This window comes from Aethalodelphis obliquidens, unplaced genomic scaffold, assembly GCF_003676395.1.
Source record: "Aethalodelphis obliquidens isolate GAN/ISIS:26980383/991018 unplaced genomic scaffold, ASM367639v1 scaffold39, whole genome shotgun sequence".
Taxonomy (NCBI): domain Eukaryota; kingdom Metazoa; phylum Chordata; class Mammalia; order Artiodactyla; family Delphinidae; genus Aethalodelphis; species Aethalodelphis obliquidens.
This window is the reverse complement of record NW_020837983.1, coordinates 17,619,529-17,642,729: the sequence shown is the minus strand read 5'-3', so window position 1 is coordinate 17,642,729 and position 23,201 is coordinate 17,619,529. Positions and strand designations below refer to the sequence as shown.

At 33.7% G+C, this 23,201-nt stretch overlaps 1 protein-coding gene across 2 annotated transcripts in view; it reads right to left on the bottom strand.

The window, feature by feature from the left end:
• Positions 1–8,943: 8,943 nt before the first annotated feature.
• Positions 8,944–23,201, bottom strand: part of EMC2 (ER membrane protein complex subunit 2) — a 52,394-nt gene continuing 38,136 nt past the window's right edge. Inside the window, exons 10-12 of one of the 2 annotated variants that reach the window (XM_027131606.1) lie at positions 21,944–22,048; positions 12,646–12,733; positions 8,944–9,115 (exon numbers count right to left, since the gene is read on the bottom strand). In XM_027131606.1, the coding sequence (XP_026987407.1) occupies positions 12,647–12,733; positions 21,944–22,048 (192 nt within the window). In that variant the 3' untranslated portion in view covers positions 8,944–9,115; position 12,646. The remainder of the gene's footprint in view (positions 9,116–12,645; positions 12,734–21,943; positions 22,049–23,201) is intronic. The other variant, XM_027131607.1, reaches the window with a different exon arrangement.

Genomic DNA, 23,201 nt, shown 5'->3' with positions numbered 1-23,201 from the left:
ATCTCCAATCAAAAGGCATAGAGTGACTAAATGAATTTTTAAAAACCCAGACCCAACTATATGATACCTAAATGAGACACATTTCAACTTCAAGGACACACATAGTCTCAAAGAGAAGGAATGAAAAAATATATATCATGTAAATGAAACCCAAGCGAGAGCAGGGTAGCTATATTTATATCAGACAAAATAGACTTTAAGTCAAAAACTGTAACAGGAAACTAAGGTTATTATATAATGATAAAGGGGTCAATTCATCAAGAGGCTATAACAATTATAAATATATATGAACCCAACACAGAGTACCTAAATATATTAAGCAGATGCTAACATATGTGAAAGAAATAATAGCCAGCAATACAATAATAGGAGGAGACTTCAATACCTCACTTTCAACAATGGATATATCATGGAGACAGAATATCTATAAGGAAATGTGGAACTTAAACTGTACTCTAAACCAAAAGGACCTAAAAACATATATGGAACATTCCATTCAACAGCAGCAAAATATACATTCTCAAGTGCATGTGGAACATTTTCCAGAATAGATCATATGTTAGGTCACAAAAGTTTCAGCAAATTTAAAACAATGAAACCACACTGAGTATCTTTTTTGATCACAATGATACGAAACTAGAAATCAATAACATGAGGAAAGCTGGAAATTTTACAAACACGTGGAAATTAAACAATACACTCCTGAAAAACTAATGAGTCAAAGATGAAATCAAAGATAAGTTAGAAAATGTATCAAAACATATGATATTGGAAACACCACATTCCAAAATGTATGGGATGCAGTAAAAGCTATGCAAAAGAAAAGTTCGTAACAATAAATGCTTACATTACAAAAAGAAAGATTTTAAATAAATATCCTAACTTTACACCTCAAGGAACTAGAAAAAGAAAAATAATTAAGCCCAAATTTAGCAGAAGTAAGTAGATAATAAAGATCTGTGCAGAAAACAATGAAATAGAGAATAGGGAAACAATAGAAAAATAAATCAGTGAAACTAAGAGTTGGCTTTGTAAAAAGATAAAATTCACAAACTTTTAGCTAGGTTTTCCAAGAAAAAAGAAGAGTGGACTTAAATAAATAAAATTATAAATGAAAGAGGAGACATTACTACTGATACCAAAGAAATACAAAGGGTCCTAAGAAACTACTATGAACAATCATACACCAACAATTGGACAACCTAAAAGAAATGGACAAATTCCTAGAAACATACAACCTACCAAAACTAAATTGGGAAGAAACAGAAAATCTGAACAGACCAAATAGTAGTCAGGAGATTAAATCAGTAATCAAAAATCTCCTAAAAGCTCAGGAACTAATGACTTTACTGGTGAATTCTACCAAACATTTAAAGAATAATTAATGCCAACTTTTCTCAAACTCTTCCCAAAAACGGAAGAGGAGAAAACACTCCCAAACTTATTTTAGAAGGCCAGCATTATCCTGATACCAAGTCAGATAAGAACAAATAAATTCAGTAAAATCTGCATATAAAAATCAGTTGTTTCTATACACTATCAATGAACTATCTTAATAAGAAATAAAGATAACAATCCCATTTACAATGGCATCAAAAATAATAAAATACTTAGGAATAAATTTAACCAAGAAAGTGAAAGATTTGTACACTGAAAATTATAAGACATTGATGAAAAAAATTAAAGATACAAATAAATGGGAGATATTCCATGTTTATGGATCAGAAGACTTAATATTGTTAAAATGTCTATACTACCCAAAGCCATCTATAGATTCAGTGTAATCCCTATGAAAATTCCAATGAAAACTTTTACAGAAACAAAAAACAATCCTAAAATTCCTATCGAACCACAAAAGACCCTGATTAATCAAATCAATCTTGAGAAAGAACAAAGTTGGAAGCATAACACGTCCTGATTCCAAACTATATCACAAAGCTGTAGTAATGAAAACAGTATGGCACTGGCATAAAAACAGACACATAGACCAATAAATCAGAATAGAGAGCTCTCAGAAATAAATCCACGCACAAAAGCTCAACAAATATTTGACAAGGAACCAAGAATACTCAATGGGGAAAGAATAGTTTCTTCAATAAATGATGCTGGGGAAACTGGATATCCACATGCAAAGAATGAAACTGGACACCTATCTTACACTTCTCACAAAAATTACCTTGAAATGGACTAAGGCCTTAAACACAGAAAATACCTAGAAGAAAACACTGAGAAAGCTCCTTGGCAATAATTTTTTGGATATGACACCAAAAACACAAGCAACTAAAGCAAAAATCAACAAGTAAGACTATATCAAACTAAAAAACTTCTGCACAGCAAAAGAAACAATCAACAAAATGAAAAGGCAACCTAAGAAATATAAGGAACTCACACACCTCAATAGCAAAAAAAGAAAGAAAGAAAACCCAATTTAAAAATGGGCAAAAACTCTTTTTCCAAAGAAGACATACATACAGTGGCCACCAAGTTTAAGAGTGCTCAATATCAATAGTCAACAGGGAAATGCAAATCAAAACCACAATAAGATACCACCTCACACCTGTTAGAATGTCTATCATTAGAAAGACCAGAGATAACACATGCTGGAGAGGATGTGGAGAAATAGGAACCCTGGTACACTGTTGGTAGGAAATGTAAATTGAAACAGTCAATGGAAAACAGTGTGGAGATTCCTTTAAAAAATTAAAAACAGAACTACCATATGACCCAGCAATCCCACTTCTGAATATATATCTAAAGGAAATGAAATTACTACCTTGAAAAGATATCTGCACTCCCATGTTCAGTGCAGCATTATTCATAATAGCCAGGACATGGAAACAATCCAAGTGTCCATCAATGGATGAATAAAGAAAATGTATATATATATATATATATATATATATATATGCAATGGAATATATATATATATGTAATGGAATACAATTCAGCCATAAAAAAGAAGGAAATCCTGCCATTTGTGACAAGATGGATGGCTTTTGAGGGCATTAAGCTAAGTGAAATAAGTCAGAGAAAGACAAATACCATATGATCTCACTATATGTGGAATCTAAAAACGTCAAACTCATAGAAACAGAGAATAGATTGATAGCTACCAGAGGCTGGGGATCAGAAGAAACGGTGAGATGCTGGACAAAGGGCACAAACTTTTAATTCTAAAATGAATAATTTCTGGGGATCTAATGTATAGTGTGAATTATAGTTAACAATACCGTATTGCATACTTGAAGGTTGTTGTGAGAGTAAACCTTAAGTGTTCTCACTGTAACAACAACAAAATAGTAATTATATGAGGTTAAGGATGTGTTACTTAACTTATTGTGGTAAATAATTTGCAATACATACGTGTATCTGATCATTACTTTGTACATCTTAAACTTACACAATGTTATATGTCATTTATATTTCAATAAAGTTGGGGGAAAAAAGAAAATAAAGTCAATGATTTTTAACATTGCCTAGTGTACTGTGTGTGTACTTATGTATATATCCAAAACTCATTATTTATATTCTCTCTCAAATATTTCCATAGTTATTTTAGTTGGTAATAGCATGTTAAGATTACCTAATGTCACTGAATCAGGTTTCAAAAATGATAACTCCTGAACTTGATTTGTTAACCATCTCGAGAGGGCACATTGTGTAAATTGCTTAATCTGGAACTATTGAAAAACAGTCTATTTTATATACAGTAATATTAAGAAAGTCCTATCAAAACAGAAAATATATGAAAAATTCCACATTATAATATTTAGCTTGATTTTGATTAAAATGTGCCTACTTTTTGTAGTTTAGAATAAAACCAGCCCAGCAGTTTTTATACTTTAAAAATTACAAAATTTACTCTAGGTGGCGTACTTCTATAAGATTGTAGAAGGAAAAGAATACAATTGAAAATCATTTTTTGTTACTTCTAATCAATGACTGTTAATTCAAAAACTAGTCTAATGATATTTGAGATTTGTTAATAGAAAATTAAGTTTAAAGTTGCTAAGCTAAATTGGGATATAATTAACAGAAAATACTGTATTATGATTCTCTTTAGACTAGTAAATAGTGTCTTGTGGGAAAAACTTTAGAGAAATCACATGCAGAAAAATGAAATATTTAGCAGTAACTCCCACCCCATGGAAAAAAAATATTGTATTTAACTATTTTTACATCTTTAAAACTTGTTTTTTAGAACTCCCTCTCATTCTAATATTAAGATTGCATTTGTGCAAGCATCAGAGTTCTGACTCTTGGGTGCCATTTGTGATGCAACAATTTGTGATGCAAACTTTTGCACCGTGTCTATTTCCCAAAAGCCATTAGTTTTTTTAAAATCAGCATATATATCATGTTACTTGAAGCTCTTTTTAGCAAGACAATTTTCTTCAATTGTTTTTATCTGGAACCACACAACTTTGATTCCCCTCACAAGAACTGTAGTCATATTTATTCCCGTATTTTTTAAAGTCAGACTAGGGGGGACATTGGGGAATTATCAACCAGTGGAGCTGTGTTGTGTCCAGTTCTCTCTGTCATACTGAGTATGACACGTAGACCAGTATAGTGAAACTGGATCCAAAATCAGTTGTCATTTGAGGCCAAGTCTTGAAACCACTCTACAGTTACCACTCTGGAGAGCTTCAAATTGATTTTAAATTGATGTGATATTTTGGTACACATTGTTACCTAGAGTTTTTAAAGAACATGCTTTTTGATAAACTTCAACTTTTTGGGTCATTCATCTGATACAATCACATTTTCACGTAATTCGTATCCATGTTTTCATGTAATATTTAAGTTGCCTAAAAAGGAACTGAATTTGCAATTAGGGATTCTTTAGTAGTGTACCTCTCAAGTTTGTTAGGCATAAACTCAGGTTTCCTCGAAGTTACTGTCCATTCACTGTTTGGAAATGTTCATGATTACTTGGACATCTGCAAGTACATATTTCCTTATTAGTGACTTATTTGTCAAATTAATGTCTCTAAGTTTGTTTTGCTGGCAGCAGTTTGTTGAGATAGAGGAATTTTTCCAGGACTTAGACTTGAAAATGAGCTGTGCATTCTTATGTTTGTGTTTTTATGTTAAATAGTAGAGATGCAATTGACCTTATTGGAATTCGGTCATTTGTGGATTAAATGGTCTGTTGCAATGTTTCTAATTTAACTTTGGGCATCAAGATCTTTCTAATTATTAATTATATTTTTATGCTAAGAAACAATAAGTATAGAAGACTTGATTTATTGCTTTCTACTATGTCTACTGTAATGCAAAGTTCATACCTTCTACACCTCATTATGATTATTACAATTGGGTGCAAAAATAAATACAAATATATAAATGGAGAGAGATGAGTATATGAACGTGTGTGTGTCTGTGTGTGTGTGTGTGTGTGTGTGTGTGTGTGTGTGTGTGTGTGTAGCTTCCATGCTAAAAACTGGAATGACAATAGTGGGCAAAAACAGATATGGTCTCTGACCTCACGTAATTAAAGAATCTACAGCAGGGGGCTGAGGTGGGGGTGGGGTGGGAATCACCTGAAAATGATTAAAATGATAAGTGCTTCAAATGAAAGGTATGTGATAATATAAAAGTATATGAAAAACCAGAGAAGCTAAACATTTGACATTTCCAAGTTGTTTTGCATAATCATCAGCACAGAGTTGTTTTATTTTAGCCATTCTAATAGGTTTTCAGTGGTATCTCATTATAGCTGCAACTTGCACTTCCCTAATAATAGCTAATTATGTTGAACATCTTTTCATGTGCCACCACTACAGCCTCTTTGTTGAAATGTCTGTTCAAGTCTTCTGCCTATTTTCTAATTGGATTGTTTTCTATTAAATCTTAAAAGTTCTTTATATATTCTGGACACAAGTCCTTTATTGAATATGTTTGCAAGTATTTTCTGTCCATGGCTTGTCTTTCCACTTCTTTAACAGGGTCTTTCTCAGAACAAAAAAATTTTTTTACAGAGTTCAATTTATTCATATTTTTAAATAAAGATTACATCTTGTTACCTGAAGAATTTTGGCCTAACCCTAGGTCAAAGGGGTTTCTTCATGTTTTTTTTCCTAAAAATTTTAGTTTTACACAATGCATTAAGATCCATGACCCATTATGAATATTTTTTTAAGGTGTGAGGTCTAGGTTTAGGGGTTTTTTTGCTATAGATTCCGAACTGTTCCAACACCATTTGTTGAATATTCAATCGTCCCACCACAATTCCTCCACTGAATAAATTAGTTTGCCAAACTGGTGTGAGTCTATTCTGGACTCTATATTCTGTTCCATGTTCTATGTGTCTATCACTCTGGCAAAACCACACAATCAATAACAATACCATACTTTCCTGACTGCTGTAGTAGCTATATAGTAAATCTTGGTATCTTGCACTCTAATTCCTTCAACTTTATCTTCATTCTCAAAATTGTGTACGCTATTCTTGTTCCTCTACCTTTTCATATAAATTTTAGAAAGTCTATCTACAAAGAATCCTTCAGGATAGAAATTGTATTAAACCCACAGATCATTTGGAGTACAATTGATGTCTTTACTATGTTGCCTCCCAATCCATGAATATGGTATGTCTCTCCATGTATTGAGCTCTTCTTTCATTAGCATTTGTCGTTTTCAGCAAACATATCCCACAGATTTTCTTAAATTTATACTTAATACTGTATTTTTTAGCAACTTGTAAGTGAAAATGTCTTCATTCCTAGCATATAAAATTTTTGTTGACCTTGTATTATTCTGTGATCTTGCTAAACTCACTTATTAGTTCCAAGATGTTCTTGGAGACTTCCTGGGATTTTACATGTTGACCATCAGGTTATCTGTAAACAGAGAGTTTTACTTCTTCCTTTCCAATCTGTATGCTTTTTATTCCTTTATCTTACTGCACCAGCGAAGTCATCAAGTACTGTAACAAACAGATGTGGTAAGTGCATATCCTTGTCTTCTTCCCATCTTAATGTATTTAGTCTTTCATTGAGTAGCATGCTAGGTGTAAGTTTTGTAGATGCTTTTTATCAAATTGAGGTAGTTTCCTTCTATTGCTGAGTTGTTTTTTTCATCATAAATGGGTATTGAATTTTTTCAAATGCTTTTTTCAGATCAGTTGACATGATCATGTACTTTTTCTTATTTTCTTCTTAATATGATAAATTACATTGACCAATTTTCAGATATTAAAGCAAGAGTCTTGCATATCTGGAATAAAGCCCACTTCATTGTGTAAACAACTCAAATGTCTTTCCATGGTGAATGCATTACCAGACTGTGATAACTCTATACAATGGAATATTATTTAGCAATACAAAGGAACAAATTATTGACACATACAACAACACTCATAGAGCTAAAGGGCAACATGTTGAGTTAAAGAAGTCAGTCTCAAAAGGTTACAAATTGTATGACTCCACTGATATAACATTTTTACAGTGAGAAAATTATAGCAAGAGAGAAACAAATCAGTGGACAGCAGGCATTAGAGTTAGATGAGGATGTAACATGTAACCTAATAAGGAGCAGCAAGAAGAAGTTCCTTTGTGATATACATTCTATATCCTGATTGTGGTGATGGTAAAATGAATCTACATTATGTAACACTTCATAAACAGAAAAGAAAAAAAAGGCATGTAAAAACTGTGAAATCTAAATACAGTCTGTACCTGAGTTAATAATACTGCTGCAATGTCAATTTCCTGGTTTAACAATGTACTAAGGTTACATAAGATAAAAGGGAGAAGTTTACCAGTACATGGGAATTCTCTGTATTGCTTTTGCAACTTCTTGTGAGTCTTAAAGTATTTTAAAATAAGACATTGTCTTTAAAATACAGTAGGAAAAAAAAAAAGAGGGGTGTGACCTCTGAAAGATGAGTTAAGGAAGGCTTTGTTTTATAGAGAGGGAACAACAAGTACCAAGTTTGTAGAAGGAAGCATAACAAGGCCATTGAATTTAAGTGTAGCTAAATTCAGAAACAAAGGGGAAGAGTAGAGGACGACAGTTTACAGTTAAGAAAATCTGAATCTTCCTTCCTGGTTCTGACAGCATATAGAACCTCAAAGGTCATATTTAAGGCAACAAATGGGAAACAACTGAAGAGTTTTAAAGAGGGGGAGGGTAAAAAGGCATTATTAGTGATGTTTTGTCACATTCTAATTGTAGTGAAGAATGGAGCAGGGGAAGTGAAGATGCTCTCTAGCCACTGTTGTAGTCTAGGAGTCGGTAATGGTAGCTTGGTGTAGGGTAGTGGTGGCAATAGAAATGGAGAAGAGTGGATAGATTTGAGGTGTATCATAGAGCATAAAATTGATGGAACATGGCATGACTTAAAAGACTGAACATGTCCATTAGATTGGTGACATGGAACTAAACTATTTCAAAGGAACAATGCAGGGGGTGAAGGGAATGCCAGACTGGAGCAATTTAAAGAATGGGAAAACAGACATGAGTTTAGACAAGTGAGGAAATTTGGCTGTAAAAAGAGAAAAATGGGTAGTGGCTGGAGTGGGACTGTGGAAATGAAGGAAGATGTTTTAAAAAGTGGTAGCAAACTGAGCATATTTTAGTGTTAACAGGAAGAATCTAGTTGAAATAAAAAAGAGAAGAGGTAATGAAGAAAAAAATAGTTTAAGGACAAATGTGAAGAAAAGACGAAGTTTTGAGAAGTCAGGAAGGGAGTGTGGCAAATTCATGAAGCTAAAGTATGGCTAAAGCATAAAAAATGAGGAAAACAGTGGTGGGAAATAGCTCAGAAAAGGGTAGGGCCAATTTCTTTTACTCTAAGAGGAAAAGAGGTGAATTTGGGCACAAGAATGTCATACTGGGTATGTTTTTATCTCATAACTTCTCTTTTTCTCTGTGAAACAGTAAGAGAGCCTTGTTAGTTAACTAGGGCTGCCTTAATAAAGTACACAGAGGACTGGGTGTCTTAAAACAACAGAAATTTATTTCATCACAGTTCTAAAGGCCAGAAGTCCAAGATCAAGGTGTCAGCAGGGTTGGTTTCTTCTGAGGAAACTCTCCTTATCTTGTAGATGGACATCTTCTCTTCGTCTTCTCACGGTCCTTCCGCTGTATGTCTGTGTCCTAATCTCTCCTTATAAAGATATCAATCATATTGAATTAGGGCTCACCAATATGACCTAATTTTACTTAATGACCACTTTAAAGACTCAATCTCCAAATAAAGTCACATTCAGAGGCACCAGGGCTTAGAACTTCAAATATGAAATTTTGGGGAAGACACAATTCAGCCTATAAAAGAGGTTACTTGCCAAGAATGAGAAGAGAGATAGGATAAATTACAGGTTCAAAGTGAAAGAGGTTTGAAATAGTTCTAAATAGTTTGAAATACTTCTCACATTAACTATAAATGAAGTAACATCTTTAATGGGTAATTTTGTTTAAATTCAATTTAATTAAAACTGAAATTCTGACTTCATTATTCCATTAAAAAATTCTTTTACAAGCCAGAAAATCAGAATTCTAGTCCTTGCTCTGCTAACAAGCAATGTCCCTTAGATATATCTGGCTCTCATTTTTGTCAAGGAACAACCTATCAGAGACTAGACATATGCCTTAGAATATGCTAGAAGGAGCACTGACTTGGGAATGCCTGACATCCTGGTGCAATTACCTGCTCTGTCACAGAAGAGCTTAATTTCTCAGAACCTCACTTCCTCATCCTAAAATGCAGAACAACTAAATCTCTCTAAAGCCCCTCCTACACTCCTACTATAGTTCTTTGAATTTAAATGTTACTTTGAGAATAAAGGGATTATAACATTAAAGAAAAAAAATTCTTCTAAATATTTGATAATAAAAATTGTATGCTTCCAACATATTGAAACATTGATTTTCCATTTCAACTTTTTCTACGTCCTCCCTCCTCTGTTCCCAAGTCAATATTATCCTCACGATTAAAGACACTCTAAATATGCCTTTTTCTCACCTCTGTTGGCTTAAATACTAGGTGCTGAGTTGGAACAAGATACTACTTCTTTTGTTACATGTAATTATCTACTTAATTTTAAATCACTAAATTCTAAAATAGCATCCCTATCATGTCTAAGATAAGAGTTTTGCATCTTAAAAAAAAAAGCTGTATGATGGATATATTAGTCAGAAACATATATGGCTAAAGTAACAAAAAATAAAAACAATGGCTTAACAATCAAGAGTTTATTTTTCTCATTTAGTTAGTGCAGAAGCTAGCAATTGCTCTTGTTGGTTCAAGTGTTCAGCCAATCAGGGACCCAGGCTCCCAATAATCTTTCTATGGAACCATCTCTGAAATACAGCTTTAATTCTCATATTTGCTATTTCATGCTTGTAAGATGGCTATTATACCTCCAGGCTTGTTGTTGGCATTCATGGCCAGAAGAAGCAAAAAGCCTCAGCTTACAAAACTTTGACTTTTTAATTTGAAAGAAAGGCCCTTCCCCACAGCTTCTGTTCATTTCATTAGCCCTAATTAGGCCACATGCCCAGATTTTGGATATCTGCACTTTCAAATATGGTGGCCATGAGTCACATGCAGCTATTAAAATTAAAATTAAATAAAAAATTCCATTTCTCGGTTGTCCTGGCTACATTTCAAGTGCTTAATAACCACATACAGCTAGTGGCTACCACATTAGGTAGCACAAATATGGAATATTTCCTTCAATGCAAAAAGTTCTGCCTTGGCATATCACGGACCATATGGAATGAAACCACTTCTCTTTCAGATCAATCATGATACTTCCCTTGGGGCTGAGGGTAAGGTCCAAACCTCGTGGAATAACAGGGATCTGTGCTCCTATCTGAACAGTATAGGATACTGTTAACAAGGAAGAAGGTAAAAGCAGCTGGGTGGGCAATTGTCTGCCACAATGAGATTATCATTATATATAATTGAATTTTATAAATTATTACACATTAACAATGTACTTAATAAATAAAAGATTCCTGGCAAGGAGGTATTAAAATTAGAAAAAATAAAGTGAAACTAAAGGCTGACAGTTATAAGGGACACTAAATTACTTATTACAAAAATACTGCCAAAGTAAACACTACGCTAGTGACTCATGGGAGGAGATTAAAGGGAAGAAAGGTAGTGGAATAATATGTGGGCACTATTTTCTTTATAGCAAACAAATCTGAAATGTCTGATTGTGTTGAAAATGGTCACTAAATTCATGGGCAAAAACAGTGTATCTTGTGATAACAATTATTAATTTATAAGAATTATCTTCATATGGGAAGAGTTATTTCACATCTGCCCATTACTCAGGGCAAAATAAAATGAAAAAAACTGCAAAATGAAAGAATTAGACTAGATGTGGAGAATAATTTACTAACAGAATAACTCAAAAGGTTAAAAAGCTGATACTGACAATAGTTTTATTCCTTAAGACTTCCAGGTTGTCAATTCTTCCATGATCTCCAATTTGTGCAAATAAAGCAATAACAAGCATGCTGGAGTCTCTGTATTATGTTGGTAATTAATTAATTAAAATTTATATATGTATTTCTATATGTAATATATAAGTTATGTATATAAATTACAAACTAATATTAACAATATTTGCCCTGAATGAACAACTGCCTATTTTAAAAACTGATTTGTGTCTGAATAAAGTGGTTAACTCTCAAAGTTCTTTCTATTCTATTGCGAAACATGCAAAATACTGCTAAAGGTAGTGTAATGGTTGTTCACTATGAAAAGAGAAAAAAAGGAAGAAGAAATTCTAATTATTATTACTGAGGAGTAATGAGATATGAGAATTGTAAAAAATTTGCTTCTAAAGATAGTTTAGATATTCTTATTTTTCCCTAAAGTAAAAATAACTAAGCCACTGAAACCCCTTCATTCCTATTATCTATGCTCTCTAAAAATTATGCCTTTTACATAGAGTTGAAAGTTGGATAAATATTACTTTCATAAGGGTTAAATTTGAATATCATAACATACATGAACCTTAAACCATTTTATAGGTAAAAAAAAATCTCAGTTATGTCCCATAGCAAAACAAAATTTTATAAAAAGATAGTGCTGAACTTTGGAGAATGATATATATTTTAATCAAGATTATCAGAATAACATTACAGCATATAAAATAATAGCCCACTGGAATACAGAGCGAAACCCAACCTGACGCTATAAAAAGAATGAAAATAATTTGCCAGCATGTTGCTTCTGTCACCTATATATGCTATGTATTTCCTATCACAAATAAAAAGGAGTTAACTAGAAATCAAGTTCTAAAACAATATAGTCACTCACTATTTGACTATAACAAAAAGAATCTAGAATTTTCATATGCAAGTTTAATAAATCATCAGTTTATTTAACAAGGTTATTTCTATATCAGATTGTGGTTTAAAAGCAGTTATATATGTATGATATGGAAAGAATGATGTACAATCAGTAAGAATCTTGTCAAATCTCTCTTCCATCGGCTTTCCCCATCTTCCTGCTTAGCAGTAAATGGCATTTTTAGGTTTATATAAACACATTCTTTACAACTGCCTTCTTAGCAGAAAATCAGTATATAAATAGCACTGGGCATCTAGTAAATAGGTCACAAACCAGTGAGCTCAATTTTACAGTTGTGAAATGTAATGTGAAAGAGTTTTTGAAACCTTAAGACTGGGTGATCTGCAGTGTTTCCAGCATGTCTTCGACTGCCTTGAGAGAGTATTTGGTTTCCTTCTTACTTCGACCTGCAAACTAATTTTTAGAAAATGCAATTAGGCTCAATTTCAGTGGCAGGTTCAAAATCACAGTCTTACTTTCAAATTGTTAGAGAGTTAACATTATCTATTTTATCACTAGCATGAAATCAGATATGTTCTTTTTCTTCAATAAAAAACAAAATTTGGGTTTTAAGGACATTTTCATTAAGGTTTCATCTTCAACTGACGTATATAAAAATTTCCGTGTGAAATTGGCCAGTTTAAATGTTTAAGTAGTATGATAACTTATAAAAACATTAACATGATTTTCAAACTGTACTCCCTCTTCAGACCAGAAAAGCTTTATGAAATAAAAAGCATAATTTAGAAATGAAATTTAGCTTATATTTATGTAGGAATGTGGACTACTTGTGTGGCCTCTAATCAACTTTTTACAATTTCAAACAAAGGTAAAATACAAATGTAAAGAAGTGTTATCAAACATTTTAGAGTTGCAAGAATTCTCCAAAACTACTTAGAGTGGGCTGCAATTTTTAAAAATTTCCCAGATTTATTAGTTGACTAGATAATATCATGTTTCTGCAGCAAAAACCTATCAAATAAAACTCTATGCTACATATTAAAGTAAATGTTTTAAAATACGCATTTTTAGTTTATTAAGTCATAATTTATTTTATAATACCAAATTGGGATTGGATTTTACAATAAAAACAAAATATAGTACATTAAATACTATCTTTGTACATTTAAAAGCAAATTCATGTGTATTAAATTCAATATAGTGCATGATAAGTGGGGAAAACACTGTTGAATACCCCATGCTGGTTTCAAAATGAGTTTTTTAACTAGACTGCCAATTCCCATCATTTATCAGTTTGACTTAACACTACAGATTTACTAGATAACTATATATTCCTTGTTAAGGAAGGGGACGGTTTATTATAACTATATTACCTGTTTTTCCCCTGGTTAAAGTATTAACATTTTCTATTAGCAACATACAGTATTTTCAAGTTAACATCTAAGCACTCAGTATACTTTCAAGTGACTGATCTTTCCTTCAAATATCAATGCTGTCTTAGGTACTTAGTACTTGATTTATGATGTGTTCCTTCTCTTTTGTAATTAACTTAATTTGGCAAACTTCTTGTGACCTGTTGAGAAAGATTAAGTGATCAAGCACAGGTAACATCGTAGAAGCAATAGGCTTCAGGAATTGGTAACCTGCCTCTGACCTCTCTGGCTGCAGCTTAACATTATGATTCTCCTATTTCCTAAACCATTAGCTTCTGTGGTTGAATCTTGATTTGATAGAGTAACTAAAGGGGATTTCTAGAGGAAATGCCAGGGAAAGAGAAAAAGCTTCTTGTAAGAATCAAGATCACTTTGCCTTTCATAAAACATTATTAACTTAAGGAATTCAAATGCTGAATATACAGGCCATAATTTAAAAATATGGCAATAGCAACACCACATTTAAAACTCTGCCCTTTCATAATTTCCCTTGGTGAGTAAAGGATGTGGAGTGTGCTTATTACTCCTATTACCCAGTTGATAGAGTCACTTTCACAAGGACTTACCAAGAACAGAAAGCCTTTTCTTTTACTACTGCCTACCCAAAGTAAACAGGAATTGTCCTAATCAGATACTTAAAGGTCTAATTCTAAGAAAAAGCTTTTGATGGGATGGGGGAAGGGGTACAAAATAGGACACCTAATTTTTTAAATGGAAAATAAAAATGAAAAATTTGTGTAGCGCTGAAATCATAGTATTTTAAAATATAGCATTTTTCTTGATTTGTATTTAAATGTAATAGAATAATAAATACAAATTTGTGATTTTTAAAATTAGCTAATTTTAGAAAACCACCTAAGATTGTATATCAACACTACTGACAACCAGTGCAATTTAGAATAAACCAAACGAACTTGTGTCAGAACAAATAAAAAGAAAGTTGGAAATATAAATCTATCACTTCAAATTTTACCTGACATGCAATTATTTTGTCTATTCTAGAATTATATGGCAATTTAACTGATTAAGCCGGAATCCTATTTTTCCCTCAAATCATGATTTAATTTTCTATTTCCCAAAAGGATAGTAACAGAATCACCTCTGCAATCACAAATAACATATGGATCACTAGCACAGACGAATTTAACAGAGTACCAAAGAAGCATTTATCTGGAAAATTACTGTGAGTAGGTTCACATTAAAGTTTTTCATGAGCATTAATCAAACTTGCCTGCCTCTACTGAACATGCTAAACCAATTACCTAATTGAAAAGCAAGTAGTAGCCATATTTTGTTTCATTAAGTAGAAACAAAGACAGAAAGCAGTTCTTAAAATCTCATTTTCTCTAATTTTTAAATGCCTAGAAAAACATTACAATAAGGAATACTTACTATACACTTTATACTTGTTTATATGCCTAGATATATAAAGTTCTCAATTAGATCCCAGAGATTTATTACTAAAATGTCAGTCTCTGAAAATTATACTTTTCCACATTAATCACAAATTCTGCATTTTTATTTTTCACACAGATTTTGCTTAAGTAAACTTTTTTCATAATTTCCTGATGGATCTTAAAGAAAACTAACCAGAAAACCACTCAAATAATAAAAAATTGCTTATCAAATTCAAAGGTCAATGATTTACCCATTGTGATAACTGGAGTAAGTTGGGTTAAAATTCACAAATTTACAGTTTGTGGAAAATAATATGGGTGGACAAAGTAATAAGATAAATAAAATGGAGAAGTGGATTGATGAATCTCAGAAACATGCTGAGTGAAAGAAGCAATGCACAAAAGGGTACATAATCTATGATCTCATTTATATATAAAGTTCTAGTACAGGCAAAACTAATTTATAGTGATGAAAATCAAATCAGTGCTAGTCTGCAGTGTGGAATGGGGCTGACTACAAAGTGGCAGAGGGGACCTTCCTGGGCTGATGGAAACTGTATGTCTTGAATGGGATAGTGGTGAGAGAGGAGTATACATTTGTCAAAACTCAACTATACACTTAAAATGTGTGCATGTTATTGTATGTAAACTATACCTCAATAAAGTGGATAAAAAGAAAAATAAACAGAAACAGAAGGATGGAACTATGGAGTTATACAAAAGTGTAATAAACTGCCAAATGACCACATATTTCTCTTCCGATTGAGAGGTGAAATATTATATCCCCTGTATCTGGGTTCACCATGTGACTTGTTTTGCTCAATGGAATATTAGCCATATGTGACACAACCAGAGGCTCTGGAGTTTGCCTGTTTGCTGCTCCTGGAACCCTGAAACCATCATGTGAATAAGTCCAAGTTAGCTTGCCAAATGGGAAATACAAGGCCCAGCACCCCCAGCTGACAGAGAGCCAACCATCAGACATTTAAGTGAGGCCATCAACCACTAGCACAGAGGAGAAAAGAAAATAAGTCCACTATAGACCTGTAGAATTACTCAACTGAGCACAAGCCTACATGATACCTACAGATTCATAAGCAAATAAGTCGTTATTTTAAACCACTATGTTAGCAAAAGGCAATAGATACAAATATTTATGAAATCTGATTCACATGAAGAAAATCACCAACTTCTGTAGAAAAAGAATAGAGATGAAAATTTCAAAAGCAACAAAAGATTTTATTTAAAACCCGTTACGGGGACTTCCCTGGTGGTCCAGTGGTTAAGACTCTGCGCTTCTACTGCAGGCGGCACAGGTTCGATCCCTGGTTAGGGAACTAAGATCCTGCATGCCGCGCAGCGCAGCCAAACAAAAACAAAAATAAACAAAAAAAATGTTACTAGTGTCTAGAAGCAAAAATAAATTTTGCATGATGGGTGATTCCTAATTGAGAGGTATTTTAGGCCGCTATACAGAAACCTGACATTATCAACTGAGAGATGTTATCTTTTTGGAGTGGTATCCAAGATGACAGAAACTTACAAAAATTCCTTATACTATCCTTTCCCTTAGAGTCAAGAAAAGGCAAATCATACCTTCAGGAAAGATGTGTAAAACATCACTAGATACTATGGAGTTTATGGTGCCAAAGTCAAAGACTGAAGAGCACAGATGATATTCTCAGAGCTCTTTCCAAAAACACTGAGACTTTACAAAATAAGTCTATGAAAAGAGAATGGATCTAATAAGACAATTTAAAAAAATTTGTTTAAGAGAATGGCAGGGAGGGAAAATATTACTAACGAATAGGGTTTGGATATATGAACAATGACTTAAAATATCGAAATGATGGATTCATGTCTAATGGTAAAGTGCATCTCATATGGCAGGGAAGGGCATGCTTGCCTGGTCTTGCATTACTGAAGAGACAGTGAAAACGAGGAAAAACAAACAAACAAACAAAATGAAACTCTAAATTTAGTTACTACGGAGAGCTTTGGGTCTGAAATGAAAAAGGAAACAAGTGAGGGTAGGATATCACTTGTTCACATGAGAAAATAACTAAGAAGGGAGTTGGAAACTATAATTACAGTTTTAGAAACATTTATACCTGACATCTCTTTATAAAGGCAGTATATTGTGGCCATTAAGAGCATCAAACTTGGAGTCAGGCTGCCTAGGTTTGAAAATCGCTCCTGTTCATATCCAGTTATATCACCTTGGAGAAAGTTATTTAATCTTTCATGCCTTAATTTCCTCATTTGTGAAACAGGAAAAGTACCTACCTTATAATAAATTTTGTTTGCTATTATAACTGTTATTGTTGTTACTGCTATTGTAATTGCAATAAAAATAGCAGACATAATAAAGTGAACTTACAGCATGCAATTAGTAAACACAATATAAGGTGTATTACTGTGATATGGTAAAAAGTATGTATCAACTCCTTTAATACTCAGAAAACTTTTATTATGTCCATCTTGCAAATGAAAAGCCAGGCCCAGAGATGGTATGTAATTTGTCCATGGCCACATGTCAGAGCCAAACTTGGAAGCCAGACGATACAGGCTCGCGCATCTGTGTTCTCTCTCAACTATTATAAGGTAGCAGCTTTCATAGAATGGGACTCACGACAGAATACAGAGATAGAAACACTGGAAAGCTATGCAGGGGGGAACAGACCTCTATTTTCACATAATACATAAAAATCAGTTCCAAATGGATTGTGGATCTAAATGTGAAAAGTAGAAGAAAAAAAACTCCAAAGACACACAAGATTATCTTTATGACCATCAGTAGCAAATGATTTCTTAAGCAGAACATAAAAGACAAACCATAAAGGAAATGAACGATTAGGGTGAAGATAATCTTCAAAACTTTCTTCATCAAAATCATTTGAGAGTGATTGCAACTAAGGAGTTAAAAAGATCTGCTACACATATAATGAACAAAGGGCCCATAATCAAAAAACTAAAAAACAAAATAAAAAGTCATAAACCAATGAAAAACATAGACTTCATGAAAGAAGATATCCAAACAGCCAATAAACATATGAAAAAGTGTTCAACCTCACTGGTCATCAGGGAGATACAAAACAAAACCATGAAGACACCACTACACATACACCAGAATGACTATAATTACAAAAACTGACAGAAGGATGTGTTGGTGAAAATGTGGAACTATGAGAACGCTCAAAGACTGCTGGTGGGACTATAAACAAGTAATCTGGAAAACCAGCTTTATCTACTTCAGTTAGATATATATACATCCTATGACACAGTATTTCCACTCAAAGGTATACACCCCTAAGAAGTACATGTACATATACACCAAGAGACTTGTACAGCAATATCAGTGTAGTATTATTCATAATAGCCCCAAACAGGAAATAATCCAAACGCCTATCAACAACTGAATAAAGGGGCTTCCCTGGTGGCACAGTGGCTGAGAATCCGCCTGCCAATGCAGGGGACACAGGTTCGAGCCCCAGTCCAGGAAGATCCCACATGCTGTGGAGCAACTAAGCCCATGCACCACAACTACTGAGCCTGTGCTCTAAAGCCCGCGAGCCACAACTACTGAGCCTGTGTGCTGCAACTACTGAAGCCCGTGTGCCTGGAGCCTGTGCTCCGCAACAAGAAAAGCCACCACAATGAGAAGCCCGCACACTGCAAAGAAGAGTAGCCCCCGCTTGCCACAATTAGAGAAAGCCCGTGAGCAGCGACGAAGATGCAACACAGCCAAATATAAATAAGTAAATAAAATAAATTTTAAAAAACTGAATAAATAAATTATAGTATGTTCATGTAATAGACTACAGTACAATGAAAATGAATGAACTACAAACTTAAAGATAAAACTCATAAATCATGCAACAGGCCAGACAAAAATAAATACATACTGTATGATTCTATAAATTTCAAAAAAAAAGCCAAAACTATGGGATTATAAATTTGTACTTTTGAGGAGAATACAAGGAGTAGAATTTGAAAGAAGGTACCAGGAAGGTTTTGGGGTGCTGTAATGTTTCTATTTATTGACCTGGATACATTTACTTGTATAATTCATTGGAATGTATCTTTGTGACTTGGGTTCATTTTTCCATGTATGTTATAATTTAATAAAAATTGATTTTAGAAATATAGTCATGCCAGGTCAAAAAAAGCACTCTCTGAGCAGCTAGTTGTTTCTCAAAAATATCTTAAAAACAATGATGTAGTTTGCACACTATTATTTTCATATTATCCAAGTCTTATTTATTTATTTATTTATTTTGCGGTACGTGGGCTTCTCACTGTTGTGGCCTCTCCCGTTGCGGAGCACAGGCTCCGGACGCGCAGGCTCAGCGGCCATGGCTCACGGGCCCAGCTGCTCCGCAGCATGTGGGATCTTCCCGGACCGGGGCACAAACCCATGTCCCCTGCATCGGCAGGTGGACTCTCAACCACTGCATAACCAGGGAAGCCCCCAAGTCTTATTTTTAAACCACAAACTTTCCCTCCCTCCCTCGCAACCCCCAACCCCCAAGCTTACTCTGTGTGGAACCCCTCGAGCCATCTCAAACTCCATTTGAAGAAGCATAGCTTAGCTAATATTTATAGATATTCTGACTTGCAATATGCCAACAGAACCAACATTCTCTATTATATATAATAAAACTACACAAAAGTGACTAAATGGTGTGATCACAGGGCACTGAATTGTTTTAATCTCCCCAACCAGGAGTACAAAAACAAAGAAATAAACAGCGCCAAAACCAAGACCAAAATAAGAGGAAACAAACCCAACAAAGACATCTTTCAAAAAAAACTATATTGCAGGCAATCCTTCAAAACCCTAGAAGGTTGTTATACCACCAACAGTAGCAGGACCTACAAAAGCTCAACAGCTATGTGGTAGGCACTACAGGATGTAAAAGAGGACAACCTACTACTCTATAAGCCACCGAAGTAAAAAAAAGTATGAACTGATGCAATGGCTTGCAAAACTAGGACAGTCTCATAGGCTCCAAATCAAAGTATAAAAAACTGCATGCAGGGCTTCCCTGGTGGCGCAGTGGTTGAGAATCTGCCTGCTAATGCAGGGGACACGGGTTCGAGCCCTGGTCTGGGAGGATCCCACATGCCGCGGAGCAACTAAGCCCGTGAGCCACAACTACTGAGCCTGCGCATCTGGAGCCTGTGCTCCACAACAGGAGAGGCCGCGATAGTGAGAGGCCCCGCGCACCGCAATGAAGGGTGACCCTCGCTTGCCACAACTAGAGAAAGCCCACGGACAGAAACAAAGACACAACACAGCAAAAATAAATAAATAAAATAAATTAATAAACTCCTACCCCCAACATCTTCAAAAAAAAAAAAAAAAAACACTGCATGCAAACGTGACCTTAAACAAATCTAATAGTCTAAGACCTCAAAATCTCTGAATTACCCAGCAAACACCCTCTTCCAAAAGGAAAAAAACCTCAAACTGAAAGAAAACTACAGAAACTGAAACCAAATTTAACAGGGCAGAAACACTGAGGTTAAGAGGGAGAGATGGTTCAGATAAGGGGAGAAGTAGAGGGTGGGAGGTAGTGATGCCCAGAGGCAGAAAATCCCAGAAGAAAAAACAACAACAACAAAATGTAACATTTAAAACTGAGAACACCACCTCAAAATTCAAGATCTGTAGACCGGTAGGGGTAGAACACAGGGAGGCCTGCAGCCAGAAAAATCATTCTGAACCTGACCTAGTTCTAAGAAAGACTAGATATATAGAGAGGTCATATTTGAGTTCTCTGTAACAGAGAAGAGGAAACATATAAATTACCAGAAAAAAAAGAAGAGAATAAAATACAGAAAATGACAGACAGATTTGAAAAAAAAATGAATCATAAAAGGAAGTGTGAGAGGAGATCCAATAAACTTATAGTTAGAGACCTGAAAAAGAAAACTTAAGGAATCAAGCAAAAAAAATTCAAAATCATAATTCTAAAAGCAACTTTCCTCAAATTAAAAGAGGACTGAATCCAAATATTAAAAAGGTCTATAGTGTATTTGGGAAGACCGACCCAAGAATATCAACAAAACATTATCATAGTGAAACTATTGGATTTTAAAGATAAAGAAAAAAATTCCTTTGGGCAACCTGACAAAAAGTGCAAGTCACTTATTAGAGAAAGAAAATCAGGATGGCATGAAACTTGTTGACAGCAATATTTTATCCTAAAAAAAAAGGAACAATATGCTTAATACTTAGGTAAATGTATTTAATAGCAAAGGATGTATAAAAAGTCAAATTGTCCTTCAGATATAAAGACTATAGACGGATAAGTTACAAACATGAAAGATGTAAGAAGATGAGTTTTTCCATGAGTCTTTCCTGAAGAATCTCCTAGGGATGAGCTTCAGTAAACTAAAATATGAGGGGAGATGTTTCAGATAAGATCTGACTGTAAACAGAGTACATAAACTTTGTTATATAGTCTTGTTAGTTTACTTTTAGGATTTTCTTCCTCTTTTTTTATTATTTGAGATATCTCTGATTAATAATACACTCACAGACCCAATCTGCCTGTGAAATACATCATTTATCCTTTCTGGATTTTTACAATTACTTTTTTTTATTTGCCAAATGTAGAACTACTGAGATGATAATGCTCATTATGGGATCATAATAGTAACAGACTCCTGTTACTATTTTACTAAAGTAAAAAACATTTGATAAAGACCCAAAAGCACAAAAGTTCAATGATAGACATCTAGCTTTGTAGTTTGTAGAAACATAAACAACTACTAAGAAATACATTAACTGATCTTTGTCATAATATAAAATTATCGATACTAACCTGATAAGCTCTGTTTATTTGACTAGCTGCCCAACTAGCATATTTCATGTTGTCCTTTTTTGTTTTTGCACTTGCTTTTGGATTAGAAGCAATATGACTTGCAGACTAAGAACAAAAAAGAAACATCAAAAACAATACTCCTTTGATGTAGCCAAGACAATCAAAAACATGTAAGGGTCATAATTGCAATGGGCTGATAATAAAGTTTTTCAAAACTGTATCAACACAATTTTTAAAATAAAATAAAGCTGAATGAAATTAGTGAAATGAAATGAAAATATATTTTAAAATGGAGAATAATCCAAGATAGTAGGAAGAGAAAGGATACCTTAAATAATATCTAAAATTATTTTATTACCTGTCTACCACAGCCCTTGAAGGTAAAATTCCATCATCACTTAAATACTGTAGGATATTACTGGTGCTATTTCTTATTACTGAATTACTTCAACTTTTCTATGTCAGAATTACAGAATTACTGAATATTAATATAAGGAACCTCAAAAATAATTTAGTCTAACTTCCTACATTAACAGGTGAAAAAAAAATTAAGTCCAATAGGAGTGAACTGACTTAACCAAAGTAAGTTAACGAAAGTCTTACAAGTAGAAAGAGATCATCACTTCCAACCTATTTCTCTTTTCACTACACTGAGAGTTTCCAAACTATGTTCCAAAGAACCAATTAGAGCCATCATCTCCTTTTTAAAGATGTATTTAAACAAGGGATTGTTAAACTGGGATCCATGCAAGAATCTGTAGACCCTCAAAATCATATTCTTATTTTTAATTGTATGTATTTCTGGGGAGAGAAAGATACAAATTTTATCTTATGCTTAAATATATCTTAAGAAGCTCTGTCCATGTGGTTTCTTTAATGCCTAGCCTGTGTTATATGCTTTTTCCTTCTGTCTTCTTCTCTGCCACTAAGGAATTTATATGCCAAAATCTGATTGCAGTAGTTAAGAGAATGATTCTGGAGTCAACTGCCTGAGCATCATTTAGCAGCTCTGTGTCCATCCTTGGGCAAATTAATCAGGACTCTCTGTGCCTTGGTTTCATTTTCTGTGAAATGGTAGTAGTAATAGTACCTTCTCAAATAGTTGATATAAAGATGTAATGATTTAAAATAAAAAAGAGAGCTCATAACAACACCTGACACATAAAGTGCTATGTATTTTTACTATTATTAATAATTTATTTATTTTAAAAAATAGTATTTATTTGGTAAAAGAGACACTGCTACCATACTGTACCTA